The sequence below is a fragment of the Dendroctonus ponderosae genome, unplaced genomic scaffold, assembly GCF_020466585.1.
Source record: "Dendroctonus ponderosae isolate FM_Combo_2020 unplaced genomic scaffold, Dpon_F_20191213v2 Dpon_F_20191213_373, whole genome shotgun sequence".
Taxonomy (NCBI): domain Eukaryota; kingdom Metazoa; phylum Arthropoda; class Insecta; order Coleoptera; family Curculionidae; genus Dendroctonus; species Dendroctonus ponderosae.
In genome coordinates this window covers 1-18552 of record NW_026018584.1, presented here as the reverse complement: position 1 = coordinate 18552, position 18552 = coordinate 1, and the positions used below count along the sequence as shown (strand labels likewise).

At 33.3% G+C, this 18552-nt stretch overlaps 1 protein-coding gene across 1 annotated transcript; it reads left to right on the top strand.

Moving 5' to 3' along the window:
* The first annotated feature begins 2221 nt into the window (after positions 1-2221).
* Positions 2222-14054, top strand: LOC109535670 (tetraspanin-7). The gene is made up of 5 exons (XM_019901604.2): positions 2222-2492; positions 4337-4525; positions 6530-6706; positions 12152-12280; positions 12547-14054. The coding sequence occupies exons 1-5, from the start codon at positions 2415-2417 to the stop codon at positions 12700-12702; spliced, it is 729 nt and encodes a 242-aa protein (XP_019757163.1). The 5' UTR covers positions 2222-2414; the 3' UTR covers positions 12703-14054.
* Positions 14055-18552: the final 4498 nt, after the last annotated feature.

Genomic DNA, 18552 nt, shown 5'->3' with positions numbered 1-18552 from the left:
AAACGCCGCTTTGTAGTTGAAAATGGTAGACTGGGCCTGGGTAACACTGGATTTTCAGGTGCTGACTTACTAATACCAATACGGTAACTTGAACTGAATAAACTGAACTTGAATTGAATTGATAACTTGAACTGCAATTAATAAACTGAAATTTTCGCAGTAGTAACATTTATGACAAAATTTGCATTTGTTTTAACCAACATTTTAAATAAAATTTTGTTCTATTTGTTTACTCGGTTTTAAGTGCCTGAATAAAGATGCTGATAAGTCGATATTTGTAATTCAGGACTTGAAACCAAATTTTTAAGTAAAATCATTCATTACTAAGGCAGAATTTTCTTCTCTTATAGGGATGATCGGTATTTAGAGTAATCGCTAAAATAACAGTGGAACCTGAAACTGTAGTTACAGCTAGCCGATTGTCTTTGGAACCGTCTCATAAACCTGAAAAAGTGGTTCGCATCAGCACAGATCCGATGCGGCATCGTCGAGCGCTCCATCCAGTTGCAGAAGTTTCAATAACCATTTGTCAACTGAAAATATGTTGAATGTAGTTGCGCGTTCCCTTGGTGATTGTGTTTATGACTTTTCGTTTATAAGAATTACTTACTGTTCAGTATTATAAATTCATCATGAACGAGCGAAGAACTAGACTCAGTAAACAGCATCTGCAAAAACATTTATTCTTAAATGCTAATTAATTTTTAAATAAAAATTATATTTTCAAACATTTTCGCATATAAACCGTATATTTTATTTAATTACTCCAGTTTATTAGCAGTTTTTTTGTTCTTTAAGTAGTTACTTCTGAGCCATGTTTTATGTAACGGTTGCCTACGGGTAAAGGGTTTAAACATTAGCCTACGTTCAAAATTTGAGCAAAACATCTCATGAACTGTAGGAGCTAAAGAGAAATTTTGGTATCTTGTTAACCATGGACCTGAGCAAAAAACTTAAATAGAAACTCGACTTGTTTTGAGGTGCTCTACACACCCCTGCTCTGTGTCCATAAGGTTGTGAATGATCCTGTAAATCGTCACTATTGCTATCATCATTGCGCAGTTTTAATGAAAAAATTACTGAGAACATGTTCCTTTTGGAACCACATTTTGAAACCTATTACCATAGTGAAACTGAAATGTTGTAACCTGTTACAGAAAAATAACCGCTTATCACACCTCTATTCGTATTCTTATTTAAATTCGCAGTTGTCATTTTTAATATTAGATATTCTCATAATTAATTCAATCGTTTTTAATTTGCCTTATTTGCATAACTAACAGACAGGGTGATATAATTATTATTTATTTGCTTACCATACAGAGTGTTTCATCATAAAGTTCAAATATTTCAAGAGACCATTTTTTATCTTTCAAAATCTTAACTTACCCCGTTTGTAGCCCCTCATTTTATACTCGGCGCTGGGTCAACTAAACTCAACTTAAACATGAACTCGGACTACAAACCAAATCCGTCAAATTTGGACAAGTTTGCTAAAATCTAAATTTACACTTAAACTTGTTTCGAACTTCCGTTCAACTGGCATTGAATTATTGAATTAGTTTTGTGCCACCGGCTTTCAGAGTTCACGTTCACGTTCAGTTCTGTTGAACACGAGCTTATGCTTTCATCATTCAACCGGTTATTAGAGTTTTATAAACCGAAGGTTATACATATATGTAAACTCTAGCAATTTTATAAGAATTTGGTTTTCGTGGATAATGAAAGGTGGGCGTAACGTTTTCCATTTTGTAAGAACTAGTTGACATATATTTTGGTTGTGAATGAAATGAATTAAAGAAGTTGTAGGTTTTGCAAAAATCAGTACTGACATTAATATATTTCAATCAGTTATAAAGTGAACTACCTAATATTACATTTTTAAATTTGAAATTCGAATCAATTTCTATGAGAGTCTCAAATCAAAACACCTTATCGAAAGGCCGCTAATTAAAGCTATCTCAAAACATATCCGTTAAAAATGTTGCTCGTCATAATCTTAAACCAAGCTGTATGTTTTAAAAATTCTAAAATAATTAGTGTACAGTTCTACTTTTCGGAAGAACCCAATTTACACCAATATCCAGACAAAAATCTAATCTACATGACTGCATCGAGCAATCAATCAATGCTGTTAAAGAAAATAAAAATGAATGAAATTTGATTGTAAAAATAAAATCTATGCGCCACGCTTATTTCCCTGCGCGCATGAACTGCGTCGTGTAACGGTAGGGAATATCCTGAAAACATAGTCTGGATAGGGAGCGACTAGTATATCTCTTGCTACAAGGACAATTCTGCCGATAAAATTGTGATCATTTCAATTATATACTGCCGTCGAATACATCATAAGTATTGTCCCAGCACATCGCAATTAATTTCTATAGAGTTCGGCTGATCCATTATTATAAAATATGGGTAAACATTTGCAGACTGTTGCAGCCCTTGCCTGCATGAAAACCCTCCTGATGGTTTTTAACTTCATATTTTGGGTAAGTTGGTTTATTATATTACTAAATGCACATTGAACGTATAAGTGAATAAAATTGCTACTGCATATGACACAAGGACTCCGTATATGAAATTATTAAAATATGTTTAAGTGAAACATATGTTTCATTGAGACGCAGCGTTTCACCCCTATCAAACCACCCCCATCGACAACACAATATTGTGTCTTAGACCTTGCGTACATTTGTAGATTTGGTACAGTAAAAATAAATTTTAGTACCTATTGGAAATATATTTAGTGAAGCTTTGAAGCATTCTATAGAACTTTCATACGCACGTTGTACACATATGTTGCAATATTGTGATTTTGATATACATATTTTATAAAAAGTTTATATTAATTTCAATTAAATGTAGTCTAATATGTGTATGGCTCAACTTTAATTGAAATTTCAATTTATTTTGTGCTGCAGCATTTTTGAATACTTACACATAACATCTATTAAAGTCGTTTTGAAATAAATGGGACCTGCATGTCCCATACGTTAGTAAGAATTGGAAATGGATAAGAAAAAGCTTAATTGATCACATTTTTCAGAGCTGTATTCATTTTGGAATGATCTGGCATTAAATTACTCAGCTTACAGATTTATAACTATTTTGATCCAATTTAACACCACAAGTGAATTAATTATCTGCAGTAATTTGCACACTCTGCGCCACTTAGAGAGGATGAGTCGAAATTAGGTTCCATATTTTAAACTGCATGTTTTGTATCAAATATAGTGCTAAAAGTTTATATATGTCTGTATGTATGTTGATAAATGTTGATAAATCGCTAACTATTTCAGTTGCGATAAACAGGGTCTAATCTTTTTCTCTACAACATCTAGTAATTATGTGATATTCATTTAAAATTATTCGAAATTGTAGCTATTTTCAAACGGTCCTCATCTTAAGCTATGCCAAATTGTTGCTATAATTTAGAAGGAGTAATTTTGTCTAGATTGAATGTCACTTTTACCCCTCCATTCCAACATTAATTGCAACAAGAAAACTAATCACAGTTTAATCTAACATGATTTCAAATAAAACCTAGCTGAAAAAAGCTTAGTGATAATATATTATATACGTAGGTAGAGAAGTAAGCTATTATATACCGATAATTTTTGTAAATGTGCGAGGCATTCAATAGTCTTCTCGACCGAACCTTTTTTCTGTAGGTCTGTTTCGTGAGACGCGATCTTAAATTTTCTATTCATGTTTATTTAATTGCTTTTCATTAATTTAGGTTCTTCTTCCCAAATGTATTCTTTTAAAAATTAGAATTTTCAGATCTGCTCGTTGATTTTTCGAATTTACTACTTATACTGTTGAAGACTTCAGAATACAGGTGTGTCGCGAAATGCATTTGCAGGAAATATAATTTTTCTGGGCCTGTGAATTTTGATAAACGTTAGCCGCTTTGGGAATAGAAATAATGAATATCTCAACTACTTTAAGAAACGTGAAAAAAATATATACGAAAATTAACATTTATTTGAACAAAGCGTCAAATTGTAATGTATGCATTATGTTCTAGATGTACCTAAACTTTACTTTTAACGACTGAACTAAATCAAATTAAATTTTATAGATTTTCAAAAAAGTGAGTAATTTTGAGGAATAGTCAGACAGAATACTTATTCTCTCTTAATTCGTCAGCTGCAAAAATTTTCGTATCGCATTTGTAAACAGACTACAATTTTGCATTATTTTTAGAAAAATTATAAACCCAGTTGAGATGTTTTGTTCCATTGCTCATCAGCTTTACACTTTAGATAAATTAAGATGACAAATTTTCATTTATTGAATTGCCATCGGATAATATTTAAAATTATTTCAGATTTCTGGAATTGCCATTTTGGCAATTGGTATATGGATGGAAGTGGAACTTTACAAATACATGGAAATGAGTACTGAATTCAGTGGAACTGCCCCGTATGTTCTAATAGGGACCGGGTCCTTAATTTTAGTGATAGGTTCATTGGCGTGTTGTTGTACTGTTAAAGGGCAACCAGTACTGCTATATGTGGTAAGTGTTACATCCTATTTATTTCTACTGATCCTTAAAATAAAAAAAGGTACAAAACCAGCATTTTTTCAGAATACAACCTTTTACTTTAAGAACAATAGCGGATCCCCAACCAAGACAAATAAAAGTTGGTTTAGGAATTTACTTTTGCGAAAGAAAACTTAAATTAAGAATGCGGAGAACAATGAACTCTTGTCGGACCCATCTATATGAAATACAATCGCGAAACTTGCGGTGAGAGCCGCGTGATAATTGAGGATGAAGATGAAGCTACCGTTCTTCATTATAATGGGTCGTCCATGCGAGAATGATTGCATGGAACAAACCTATTAAACCATGGTAAAATATACAGAATAATTGATGCACACATTTATGTCTATCATAAATTTCATCTATTACCCAGTTCGAATAAAATATTTATTAACAAAGAACTGTGCGTATTATATCCAGTTAATGAGAAGTTACGTTACGTAAGTTAGAAGTACCGATTTGCAGTAAGGAAGAATTAAATCTTGTGCTTATTTGGGAAATTATTTCCAGTTAATTAAGATAAATCCATTCCTATATTACAAAGTTGAATTTAGTAATGATATTAATGAATACTAATCTTTAAAAAGTTTTTTGAGTTACATTACTACATATGTAAACATAACAATTATATTTTAATGCAAAAGGAGTTATGAAATATTTTGCGATAAACGGTTGTTGAAAAAAACATTTCTGAGGCCATGAGGCCTTTCTGCAAAGTCAAGACCTAATATCGCCATTCTCGTATAGATATCCTTATAATTATTTTACTGATAGCTCACGTACCACTAGGAGTAAACAGCAGATACTAACATGAACCCTCCTTCAGTCGCACGAAGAGTCTTGTTAGGGTCAGTTTCGTCTACTTTTCCAAAGTAACTTTGTGACTTGGGTATAACTTTTGATCTATCAGAGTGGGCTGGGTGGCAGTTTTTCTTTCTCTACGAAATAATTTGTGGCGTATTTAAAAATATCATGTTCTTTTTTTTGTGCACATTGTTTATACACGACTTGATTTTTTATTTAATTGAAAGCATTTCTTTGACTCTAAGCTTCATGACACTCTATATGTAATCATATTATGATTTGCATGTTTGAGTTGCGTTTGAATTCATTTTACCAGATAATTTTCCTAAAAGATGAAGACTGACAGACCATGAGTAGCAAAAAGGTTTAAAAATGTATATCTATTTTAAAAAATATGTTAACATTTTCTAGAACATTTGCATTGTTTTACCAAGTAAAGTAAAACGTCAGACGTCAATAGTAGATACAACGGTAGAATTAGGTATACTTCTTGGACCTTGGATAAAAATAACTTTCCTATCAACTAAAACTAAGTAAAGCTTATGCTCAAATACTTAGTTCATTCATTCAACCCGGCACATTGAATTATTATTATTGAAGTCCATCGTGAAGTTTTAGCTGCAACACAAACCCTAGATTTTGAAAATTGGTTTAAGAAAAACAAATATGATTGCATTTCATGACCACTTTGAAAATGAACGAGGCGAGCGAAAAATTAAAAAACGATTTTTGAGATGTGAAGTACACCTTAATCTTGTTATGTTGAATTACAAAAAATCGCTTTTTGTCCAACTGGTAACACACCTGGAAACTTTCAGCAATTTTGCATTGTTTCATTTCTCGCCCTGTATAAACTTTGTCTGCCGCACTATTGTTTCGCTAAACCCCGCACTAACCGAAAAATAATTGTAACAGAAATTGCGCTCTCAGCAGTTAGAATTTATTCAGTTCCAAAATTAGTCTAAATTTGTTAGTGTAACGTTGATTTTGTTGAGTAGTTTAGTTGACGATATTTATTTCTAAGAATGAGGATTCTTTAACAAAATGAAACGAAAAATGTCTACAAAACAGTACTACTATATCTAATCAATTGGTATCAGACATATAACCAATCAATTTATCATATTTACTTGCAATACTGTACAATTTACTCTTGAACTTTGTTTTTAGTACGGAGCCTTTTTAGCCATCGTTTTTGTTCTGGAACTGGGTGCTGGCATATCCATATTCGCATACCGTTCGAAGTTGACTGAAGGCTTCGACAAAGGACTTACTCGTGTTATGGTGAATTATCATAACGACAGTAACTCCCAAGTCTCTTCTGATTTGGATCTAGTTCAGGAAACGGTAAGATGGATATATGTATATAAAATAATTACTATTTTGTCTTCTCATTTAATCGACAATTTATATGAAAAATTGTAAAATTGTCAAGCCAATCCTCAAGTATCGTTTTTAGGGTTTAAAGACAACGTAGTTATATTTTATTGTTTCATTGTTTTCAATCTGTTGTGTGGAATTTAGGTATATCAAAAGAACCCGACTCCCAATATTGCGTTACTCTAGCCACATTTCTGATTGCAGTATTGACCCTTGTTTCCTAATTTTGCCAAATAATTAATATTAAAAAAAATCTCACATTCTGCAAATTTCTAAACTCAAGCATGCAGGTGTGTACCTTCACACAAAAATAATAAAACATTTGACATTGTAAATTATGAATATTTAAATTGGGTATAATTATTTTCATTTAATCGAAACGATAAATATTTTTTTTACAATACATTACAACCTTATTATAGGATATATGAATGCAAATCTTATATAAAGCGGAATGGACCCATTTTCAAAAAGAGTAAACAGAAGCGCTGGACGTGGGTAACCCCTGATGGAATTTACACAAATGAAATCGATTATGTGATTACTGACAGAACAATATTGTGCAATATATCAACGTACTGAATCAACTTTCATCCAGTCCTGTCCATCTATAGAATTGTAAGAGCAAGAGTGACTATCAATGTAAAACTAGAGAGGGCAAATATGATCATAAAGCGAGCACCTTCTCGGTCTTTTCAAAGTGGTCTGATCTTAAAGACTGGTGAATACCAGAAAGACATAGACCTTAAACTTGAGAACTATGGGTTTACGAGAAATGGGGAAGTAAATATCGAAGCAGCGAATAGAGAAAATAACAAAATGTTAAAAGACGCATAAAAACGGTGGTGCTCCAAAAATAAGAAGCGAAAGAATAATCTTAGTGAAAACACAAAGGGTCTTATGAAACAGAGAAGGGAACTAAATTTCAAACATACCTCGAATGCAGACCAAAGAGCAATAAAAGTTTGAAGGTGATTCGAAGAAACGTTGCCTCTGGTACGAAGAACATCTGTTAGCTGGAGAAAGTGCAGGCTGTACCATCTCAAATAAGGATAAAATTTTAAAGTTGGTTGAGGACTTTTATACAGAGCTATACAAAAAAAATTTACAAAATTCGGCTGATAAGTTGCCTCATGTACAAAACCAAGGTTCAGAGAATATTGTGTTACCGTGTTAACTGATGTTACCCAGGATGAGATAAAAGCGTCGCTGAAAGAAATGAAGGACAATAAAGCCCCAGGCGAAGATAAAATTGTTATTCAGTTTACTACGGCAGGAGGAAACATATTGCTTAAAAACATATGCAGGATTTTCAATGAATATCTTCTGAAGGGGCTAACACCTTCCCAGCAGGATACCTGCTATAATAATCATAATGCACAAAAAGGAGACATCGCATAGCTAGACGACTATAGACCGATGAGCTTATTGTCACATGTCTACAAACTCTTTATGAAGATTATAGCCAAGCGTCTGATATCTAAATTAGATTTATACCGGCCTCGTAAATAGGCGCGATTTAGAACAGGCTATGAAAGGAACGACCACCTTCACACCATTAAGGCTTCAATAGAAAAATGCATTGGGTATAACAAGCCACTTGCCCTGGTATTCATAGATTTTGAAAAGGTTTTGGACCACGTAAATCATTCATTCACCAACAAACTTTCGTTGGTTCGTAAAACAACAGGTTCGCTGATGACATTGTCAGAACTTCCGACAGTATTGACCAGACACAGACTATGTTGGATAGCCTTTATGAAGCGTGTGAAGAAGCCGGTTTAAAAATAAATTTTACCAAAGCGCAATGTATGACCAACTTTGTCATGAGCGAGAATTCTCAGTTGATGGTAGGAGTATTGAACAGATAATCAAACCTGCGAGCTGATCAGCAGAATGGGCTTGGCGTCGGTGGCATTTGGAAAGTCTAAGGATGTTTTCAAATGTCTCACAACGAAAACGTACAATCAGTGTATACTTCACTATTAACCTATCGGGCAGAAACGTTAACTCTTAAAAAAAAAACGTTTTTTTGAACGGTGTGAGTTTCTAAGACTAGCGCATATATCGCAATGCACTCCTTGCTTAAATGACATGCGCAAGTGAGTTTGAGGCTACGTCAATCAAAACAAACTTCTATTTCATATAAGCCTTGTTCTATCTTCTATTCAGACAATGTCTTTCATCTTTGAAAAGAAACGTGCTTTTGAGATTTCATATTAAAACTTCAGTAATACATATTTCCTAAACATAGTTACTTAGTGTTTTGTTACTAAATTTTGCGACAATACGATTTAATTGATTATAACGACTATTATTATTCAATATTACGACACAAAAAGTGTCTATAAAAACATAAAATTGAAAACAAACAGACAAATAAAGGCCATATACTGCAATGATTCGTTTCTATTTACAAATCCTTGTCCATGATAGTTCCATAAGTAAGTTTGAAGAAATTCAAATAATGATATTTTATCATAGCTCCCTATTCATATTGAGGGGCCTTCATAAATTACGTAAGGTATTTTTTGATCAGTCCCGACTCCCATACCCAGTTAATATACCTTGTTAATACCTAACTTGCGCATGTCCTTTAAGCAAGGAGTACATTGCGATATATGCGCTAGTGTTTCTAAGAGATATATGGAGCGGTCAATGCTGGGACTCTTTGAGAGACAGGATACCCACTATGACAATACGGCACACGATGGGTGTTACTGATGTCACAGAGAGAGTTGCAACCTTGAAGTGGAACTAGGCTGGCCATTTGGCACGAACAACCGATGGAAGATGGTCAAAGCATATTCTGGAGTGGAGACCAATTCGAAACGAAGCCCATAGAAATAGAGGCACACCACCAACAAGATGGACGGATGCTATAAGGAGAATTGAGTGAAAATTTTTCTTTCAAAACGCCTAAGTTTTTCTTTATTAGGCTTAGTCATTGTCCATGTCTTACATCCATAAGCGATTATGGGTCTTATAATGCGTTTATAGACTCTCACCTTTGAAATTTTTGAGATGCTTTTGGACTTGAAAAAGTTGTTTAGAGAGAAGAGACTACGATTTGCGGCTTGAATTATGCCGCTTAGAGCCTCTGTGACATCGTTATCGGCTGTACTTGTAGCTCGTAGATATTTGAGACGCTCCACTCGTTCAAAACTATACGTGTCCATTGTTACATTCTGTCCTATTCGATCTCTGCGCCCCTGTATGTAGTATATAGTATACCATGTATATTTAGTTTTTTCTTCGTTAATATTGAGTCCTTCTTCTCTTGTAGCCTTTCCCCTGTGAGACTTAGCGTGGTGAGGATTCTCCAATAATGTAAATGTCATCTGTATATGCTAGCAATAATTTCGGGCCTCGCGCAGTAAGGAGTTCTGTTTTAATCTCTGCTCCTCGTAGCTTTTTCTTGGCTGATATTAAAGTATAGGCCACGAAGCATCTCACTCTTTTAGTCCACTACGTATCTTCAAGCCATCTGAGAGCCTGTTATTTATTCGCACTCTGGGTTTTCGGTCTTCCATACATGCCTTCTTCATCTGAATGAGTTTTTTTGGGATTGCTAATTCGGCCATTGCATTCCATAGTTGATCTTTCAATGCTGTCGTATGCTTACCGAAATTATATAAATAGATTATGGACAGTACTGTTGAACCCCCATCCTTTCTCTAGCAATTGACCGAGTATAAAAAGTTGGTCAATAGTAGATCTAAATTTCCTGAATCCTGCCTTTCCTTATTCCCCCAAGACGCCCTCTTAGTATGGAGTCAGTCTAACCAGAACAATATTGGCCAGGACTTTGTAGGCCGTATTGATGAGTGAGATTCCACTGTAGTTTGACTACTTTGACTTGTCACTTTTTTGTGGATTGGTTTTATGATGCTTTCTTGCCTCTTTGTTGGCGTTCCTCGCATTCCTTATCAAAATAATTAGTTGGTGTAATTGTCTGTATATGGACTCCGTACTTTAGTAGTTCTGATGGTATGATATCCGATCCACGAGCCTTTGAGTTTCTAAATTTTTTTGCTACCTTTCGAAATTAGTCTATGGATGGTTCTTCTACAGGTAGATCTGCTGTGTGGTATGCGTTTTCAGTGTGTTTTTCATCGGGTTCTATATTTAGTAGATTTTTGAAGAGTTTTTCCATGTTTCCAACTGTTTGTGTTCGTTGATTATTATGACACCATTAGCGCTTTTCAACATCTGGACCGACCTGGGCTGATATCCTCGTTTTCCAATTTTAATTGCCGCATAAAATTCCTTAGAAGCGGGTTTAGACCTGTTTCTTTCGACTCATTCGAGTTTATATTCTTGTTTTTGTCTTTTTATGAACTTACCGGTTTCTTTACGACAGTTGGCATATTTTTCATGGTTTTGAGGTGCATCGTGCTGAATCTTAGCGTTTCTAAAAGTCTTTCTTTATTGCAATTTTCGTTGACACTCTTCATTAAACCATGATTTAGTCGGATTTTTTGGTTGTCCCGATGGTTTTTTCTGCCTCCTTTTTTTCGTTTTTTCAATATAGTTCCTCAAACTTTTAACATCCAATGTGGGATTTTCATTCTCAATGAGTTTCTGTTCCAGTTCTTGTTCGTATTTTTGTTGTTCTTCTGGATTCCCTATAATCAATTTTGTGGTTTGGTTAGTTTTTTTTGTTTTTCTTACTCGATGTTCTGATTTCGAATTTGACTTTTACCAGAAAAAGATCCGTCTACTCCTCAAAGGCTTTTTACATCTGGGACACTGTTTCAATGCCTGGCGTTCACAAAAAGATGGTCAATCTGGTTATGGGTCACATGGTCGTTAGATACTCATATTTGTTTATGAATGTCCTTGTGAGGAAATATTGTGGTTTTCATCAGCATGTTGCTAGCTGATGCTAATTTTATTAGTCTGTGTCCGTTGTCATTGGACATATTACGGAGGCTATTTTGACCTATTGTGGGCATTAAAGTTGGTTCTTTGCCCATTTTTCCGTTGAAATCCGCACATAGTACTATCATATCCTATTTGGGCAGGCTTTCTACTGTGCGTTCAAGCAAGTCGCAGAACGAGTCCTTAGTGCCTTCCTCCTTGTCTTCTGTAAGAGCGTATAATAATAAGGATATCTTATACCAATATGCCCTTATTTGTATGTAGCAGAGCCTATCACTTATGAGTTCAAAGCGCAGCGTTCAAACACTTTTTATAAGATGCTCTTTTATGACGAAACCAGTTCCATACTCATGCCGCCCATCCTGATTTCCACGAAAAAATATCAGATTTACTCATTTTTAGGCTTCCCCTGTCATGCCATCTAACCTCTTGTACCGTTCAAAATAGACTTCCCGATTTATCAATTTAGTAAATATCAGGAAAACATTGTATGTGCAATACGGGTTTAACCGAATACTTTTCTTGCAGTTGAAATGCTGCGGTAACCATAATGCAAGCGATTGGCTAAATCTTCCTCACAGGATGCCCATTCCATCTTCTTGCTGCATTCAGGATGGATGTAGAACTGAAGAGAAGTATCATGAAATATACACGCAGGTAACGCATCCAGCCAACAGACTTTATAGAATTTTTCAGTAAACCAGAAAGGTGTTGTGATATTATATAATTTTAAAATTGCAAAAATCAAAATCCAATTTGGTATCAAATTCTTGTAATTTATATTTAAAACATTCAACTCTTAATAAAAAGTGAGTTTGGCCTTTGAAAGACATTCTCGAATTTGCAGGATACAATCGATAAAAAGAAACATTTTGGACCCAATAAATAATAAATGAATGTTAACGGTAAACTTTTTGTTTAAGGGTTGCTATGAAAAAGTAATCGACTTTTTGAATAAAAACTTCAAAGTTGTTGCTGGCGCCGCTATAGGAATCGCCTTCTTCCCGTTAGTAGGAGTAATTTTATCCTGCTGCCTAGCAAGTGTTATAAACAAAACTAAATATGAACCAATGGCTTAAGACTTCAATTCACTACAATAACGCACACAAAGGACAAGCCAGACAACGTAAAACATCAAAATATTACTTTTCAACGATTAGACTAATATTCAAGTACTTTATACATATGTATTTTATAAGTACACTTTGCAAACTTTTTTTGTTCCATTTGTTACATTTTTTCATTTATTGCAACATTTTTTTAAATGAAATATGTCGTGCCCACATACATTTTAATAAAGTCATTTTAGGTTGAAAATAACATAACTAAATAAGTATATCCTTCACGATGTTAAAAACACCGCTAGTATAAAATTTATAAATTAAGTCAAGACTTAAGCTATTATGCTTTCTTTGTTCTAAATATACGTAACTATTATTTTCTAATTTTGAAGTAAATTTATGGCGTTAGCATATTTATCAATTTTTTATTAGTAAAGGATATATATTACCAAATAATACAAATTATTCATTATAATTATTACTTTGCTTTAATTCAATACTGGACATATAAATAGAAGAGCATACAAATCATTTTTTACGCAGGTCTTTGTTTGTGTTTATTAAATAATGTTGTTATTTCGAATTGCCTTATTAGTACATCTACTCTATAGTGCAAAGCTGCATAATTTTGAATCCACTTTAATGGCTTTGATGAATTTAACCTTTATTATAATCCATACATCTCAATTTATTTTCAGCCTTTCAGTTGTTAACTTTTAAGCCCTTCAAACCCCGTCATTTCGGCACGTCTGAATCCCCATTTATGTCCTGCTTCCATTCCTTTATTATCCATCGGGGATAACTCCATTTCATGGTATTAAAACAAAAGCATTTGCATTCACTGTGTTTAAAAAATACAAGTACCTACTTGATAGTTAAAATTATAGTTTCCATTCTTATTGCTATTTAGATTAGATTCTAACTAATTTTACCTATAATTTGTTTTCTTAATAGTATTATTTTTTGCTGACTGACATTTTTAAGTTGTTTAGATCTTTTCTAGACTCCACTCAATTAAAGCTTTCTAGAAACAGATATATTTTCTAACTCGTTTGCTCATCACTGAAACCTAAGGTATTTTTGACCGCAGAGTGAGAGTTACATAATGTCCTAAAAAACTATATTTTTGAAGTTTTAAACTGTATATACCTATGTAAGGAAATATTTACTAAATATGGAATGCCAATTTAACGTAATTTCTAATATTATCAACATGTGAAGAGCATTCCATATTTTTATATAAGTATATAATATACTAATTTGCACAAAAATATATTATACATTATATGCACTTTACTAATTCCTATATTTCAATGTATATCTTAAGCCTCTGTATCTTTATATTAGTAATAAAATAAACCATTGTAAAATCTTGCATTTTTATTGAAATATTCCGTATCACAAGCACAGACAATCTCAGGTGAATGAGCTGTGTTCACAAGTATTATAATATTACAAGTTTAGAGACATTATTAGTTTAAATCTCTGCTTCAGTAAGTCTAGTCAAAGAGGCCTCAGGGTGATAAAGGGGATCGAAAATAATATACAAGAAAGATAATCAAAAAATAATGTATGATATATTAAGTTTTGATGGATTTTAATAATGACTCATTTAATAATAAAAATAATTCGCCTAATTCATAACAGACCATGGATGAAATAAGTAAAAGCCTTTGTAATGCTAACAATTCGATTGAAACGTGTTTCTGTCGGCCCTTTAAAGTACGATATTTTCCCCATTTCTTGTTCAAAAAATAGTTTTTGAAAATTTAGATCATTGCTCAAAAAGCGCTATCTAATTGGAACAATCATTTACAAATAAACAAATTTACTTTAAAATCAAGCTTCTGTCGTAAAGTGCGTGTTCTGTTTAGCTCTAATTGTATTCTCGAGATTATAGCACTATTAAAAACCAGTTTTAAGCGCTGATGAAGCTGAAAATGCATAATAATGATGAAGATATTCTAAGATATATGAGATATCCTAAGCCTGAATAAAGTCTCAACCAGTTGCTAAAATTTGAAAGTCTTTATCAATTTCCAATACATAAATGCAATATATTTAGTTGAGAACGAAGTTTGTCAAAAATTATTAAAATTTTACAGATTTTTCATTCCGAGGTTTTAAGGATAAATCTTAAATTTAAACTACTCCAGTAAATCTTCAATAAGCTTTCAAACTTAATCTATCAACTTTCAGCGGCTTAAAAGTCTGCCATCTTTAAGTTTCGTATCAGAACTGTAATAAAAAAATTTCACACAACTAAAAAATACATTTTAAAAATGTATATAGGGCGCTTCCGAACAGATACTTACAGGTTGCTAGATGGGTAACATTGTGTTGAGTTGCTCTTTTGAGTTGATGCCGTTCTGTGAGTTGGTGAGTTATATCTCATCGGGCCTCACTGCCCTCACACACGTAATCTGTGCCACAACAAGAATGACATTGACTCTTTGGTTAAGAGTGGTATTTATGGATTGAATTGCGCCACCGGTAATGTTTCCTATTTTGGAAAACGGTAAGGAGGGTGAGTGTCCGAGTTAAGGAGCATCTGAAGTGCCCTGACAAGTCTAATTTCTGGTATCATTTGTCTTTCTCTGGTCACGGCTTTGTACCTGATGACAATGCCAGAATTTTGCATAGCGTTTTTGGCTCATCCTTTAGACTGAAGTTGCTGGAGAAATTGGAGATTCATAGGGAGGCAGCGAAGGGTGATTCGAAGTGCACCAACACACAAGTCAACCTAAATTGTAATTTTTCTCCAATTTTTAAATGATTGTACGGATTTCACTCTGTAACTATCCCAAGAGTCATCACTTAATTGGTTTTTCAGATTGTATTTCAGTTAAATGGTCGGGATGTTATAAGACTGTCATTGTTTTACTTTCACTTTTGAGCATACTATTTGTCCCCTTTCTCTTTACAAGACCTTTTGGTTTTGATCTTGGGACTTCAATTAATGTTTTGGATTGCCTGTGACTACAATTTTATTGATTAATTTGAAACTTGCGTTTTTAAAAACACTTTTATTTCAAAATTAATACAATTTTTATAATATGGATTTTAAATGTATGTGACCGAACCTAACCGATCTGACTATCTTTAAGCTGTTCAGTAAACGGACTTAACCATAGACTTTAAGCTGAATTCTCGTTTCTGCTGTGGGTACTTTTATAGTGAAATCATGCTGATCATAGCAGAAACGATACCACGTCTTATTTTAAATGTTTAGTCGGCGTAAGTGGCCAGATAATTCTACCCAGGCCAGTCGCCGAACCCTCTCGTTGCCCTTCAWAACTTCATTTTGTTTTCTCGTAAGTYTGTCATATACAATTTTAGCCTTTTAGACCATTTTGACCATTTCTAACCACTGTTTTAGCATGTTCGGCTCGGTGCTCTTGGGGATGTTCGCTTTGTAATTTGACGAGTAAGTTTTATTTTCTTTAACTTTGTTTTATCTGATTCTATAGCAGTGTATTCTATATTCATGTGTTTTCTAATTATCGGACAATCCGATAGCTATAATTCCATTGCAATGAACAAACTCAAATTTGAAATAAATATATTTATCACTTTTTAAGCAGATATGTTCAATATTAATTTATTAAAATTTTGTGTTCAAAAATTCAACAGATTTTAAAGAAAGTTTATGGTAAATTGTATTAATTTTTATGATTAACTATTTTTTTGTCAAAATGGACTTTCACGACTTTCAAAGAAAATCGCCCATATCGTATCCAAGATTTCCAAAACCCTTCTAGGAATATGAAAAACTCATGCATCTAAATTCGGTTTTCTTTCGTCTTGGGAGACCGTGGGTGGTTTGTATTAAACATCCGGACAATAAATTGCATAATTTCACGCTGATGAGATTTATAGGTATAAATCTCAGTAGTGTGTGTAACATATGATAGTAGAGAATAGACCGAMCCTGTAGAAATGTGACTTGGCCTGTTCGGTAACCTTACGTCTTACCGAAATTCCTTWAAAAACTCGTAARTTATAAATTAACCTGCCTAAAATAAATCAACCTATTCACACTCGATCAGAAACAAATAAGTKGTGTCCAACAGTCCACAGTTCTACACACAATACGAATTGCATGGAATTGGATTTCGATGAAATTCTATTTATATATCTAYGTCATATTGGCATCGTGCTAATAAACATGCATTACTCTGTTATKAATAAAGTATTAAATTAGTTCATATTAACTAGAAACCTGTATTTTCAAAAGAATATAAGTTTGTAGTTTGTGACTSACCCACATTGCATTAGATAGCGCGCACTATTCAATGAATKAATTCATTCGAATTATTTTATTCGATAGTTGCAAAYATTCGATAGTCSAATTCATTCGATAATGCCCATCACTAGTTCAATCGCTTTTTCCGAAAATTTGGATGATTTAATAGGTGTCGGAAATCGTTGATATAACATAATTTTCATTTGCGTTTTTTTCGTGCTGAAAAAACTATTTTGCAACATGTGTAGACATCATTGCCTGTGCTTCAATTTGTACGAACACTGCATTCTTTTTAAGATTTGCTATTCGAAATTCGGGTATTAACAGAACCGATAGCGAATCGAGGTAAAGAGGAATTAATCAGTAGGTCAGTATTTTGAGACGAACTTTTAACGAACTAGTTTTGGTTATCGGGAATCATATGATGGCTACGTGTGGTCTTCGGGAACTTGCGATCCGAAATCTGCAATTTTGAATAAGATTGAAAAAGTGTTATTTAAGGTGGTACTCACAAAAATAAATAATATTAGAAACAGTCCCCCATTGGCTTTCATCAATTTTCCCGCATCAATTAATTGATAACTTGAACTGCAATTAATAAAGACCTATCGAGCTAAATAACCTTATCGAAAGTCTGCTAATTAAAGCTATCTCAAAACTTATTCGTTAAAAATGTTAAATCTCTTGCTACTCGGACAATTCCGCTGATACAATTGTGATAATTCCAATTATATACTGCCGTCGAATACATCATAATAAGCATTGTCCCAGCACATCGCAATTCATTTCTATAGAGTTCGGTTGATCAATTATTAGAGAATATGGGTAAACATTTGCAGATTGTTGCAGGCCTTCCCCGCATTAAAACCCTCCTGATGGTTTTTAACTTTATATTTTGGGTAAGTTGGCTTATTAGATTACTAAATGCACATTGAACGTATAAGTGATTAAAATTTCTACTGTATATGACGGAAAATATGTTTAACTGAAACATATATGTTATTGAGACGCAGCGTTTCACCCCTATAAAGACCACATAGACACCACTACCATAGACGACACAATATCGTGTCAGTTTTATTAGACCTTGTGTACATTTATAGTTTTGGTATAGTAAAAATAAATTTTAGTACCTATTGGAAATATATTTAGTGAAGTTTTGAAGCATTCTATAGAACTTTTATACGCACGTTGTATACATATGTTGCAATTTTATGATATTTTTAAACACATATTTCATAAAAAGTATATATTTATTTCAATTAAATATATGACTTAACTTAAACTAAAATTTCAATTTATTTTGTGTGACAGCATTTTTGAATACCTTCACGTAGCATCTACTAAAGCCGTTTTGAAATAAATGGGACATGCAGCGATACTAAGAATTTGAAATGGACCAGAAAAAGCGAAATTGAGCACATTTTTTAAAGCTCTATTGGTTTTGGAATGATCTGGCATGAAATTCGATGCCTCAGTTTGACACAGGTGCTAAACTTTTCTTTTCAAAATAACTRATTTGCCCACTCAACGTTGTTCTGCGCAGCTTAGAGTGGATGAGTCAAAATTAGATTTCATATTTTAAACTTCATGTTTCGTAATCAAATATTGCGGTTCCTATT

Coding starts and splice junctions, on each gene's coding strand:
- LOC109535670 (XM_019901604.2), top strand. CDS start 2,415: ATGGGTAAACATTTGCAGACTGTTGCAGCCCTTGCCTGCATGAAAACC. Junction 4,526..6,529: donor AACCAGTACTGCTATATGTG/GTAAGTGTTACA, acceptor CTTTGTTTTTAG/TACGGAGCCTTTTTAGCCAT. Junction 12,281..12,546: donor ATCATGAAATATACACGCAG/GTAACGCATCCA, acceptor TTTTTGTTTAAG/GGTTGCTATGAAAAAGTAAT.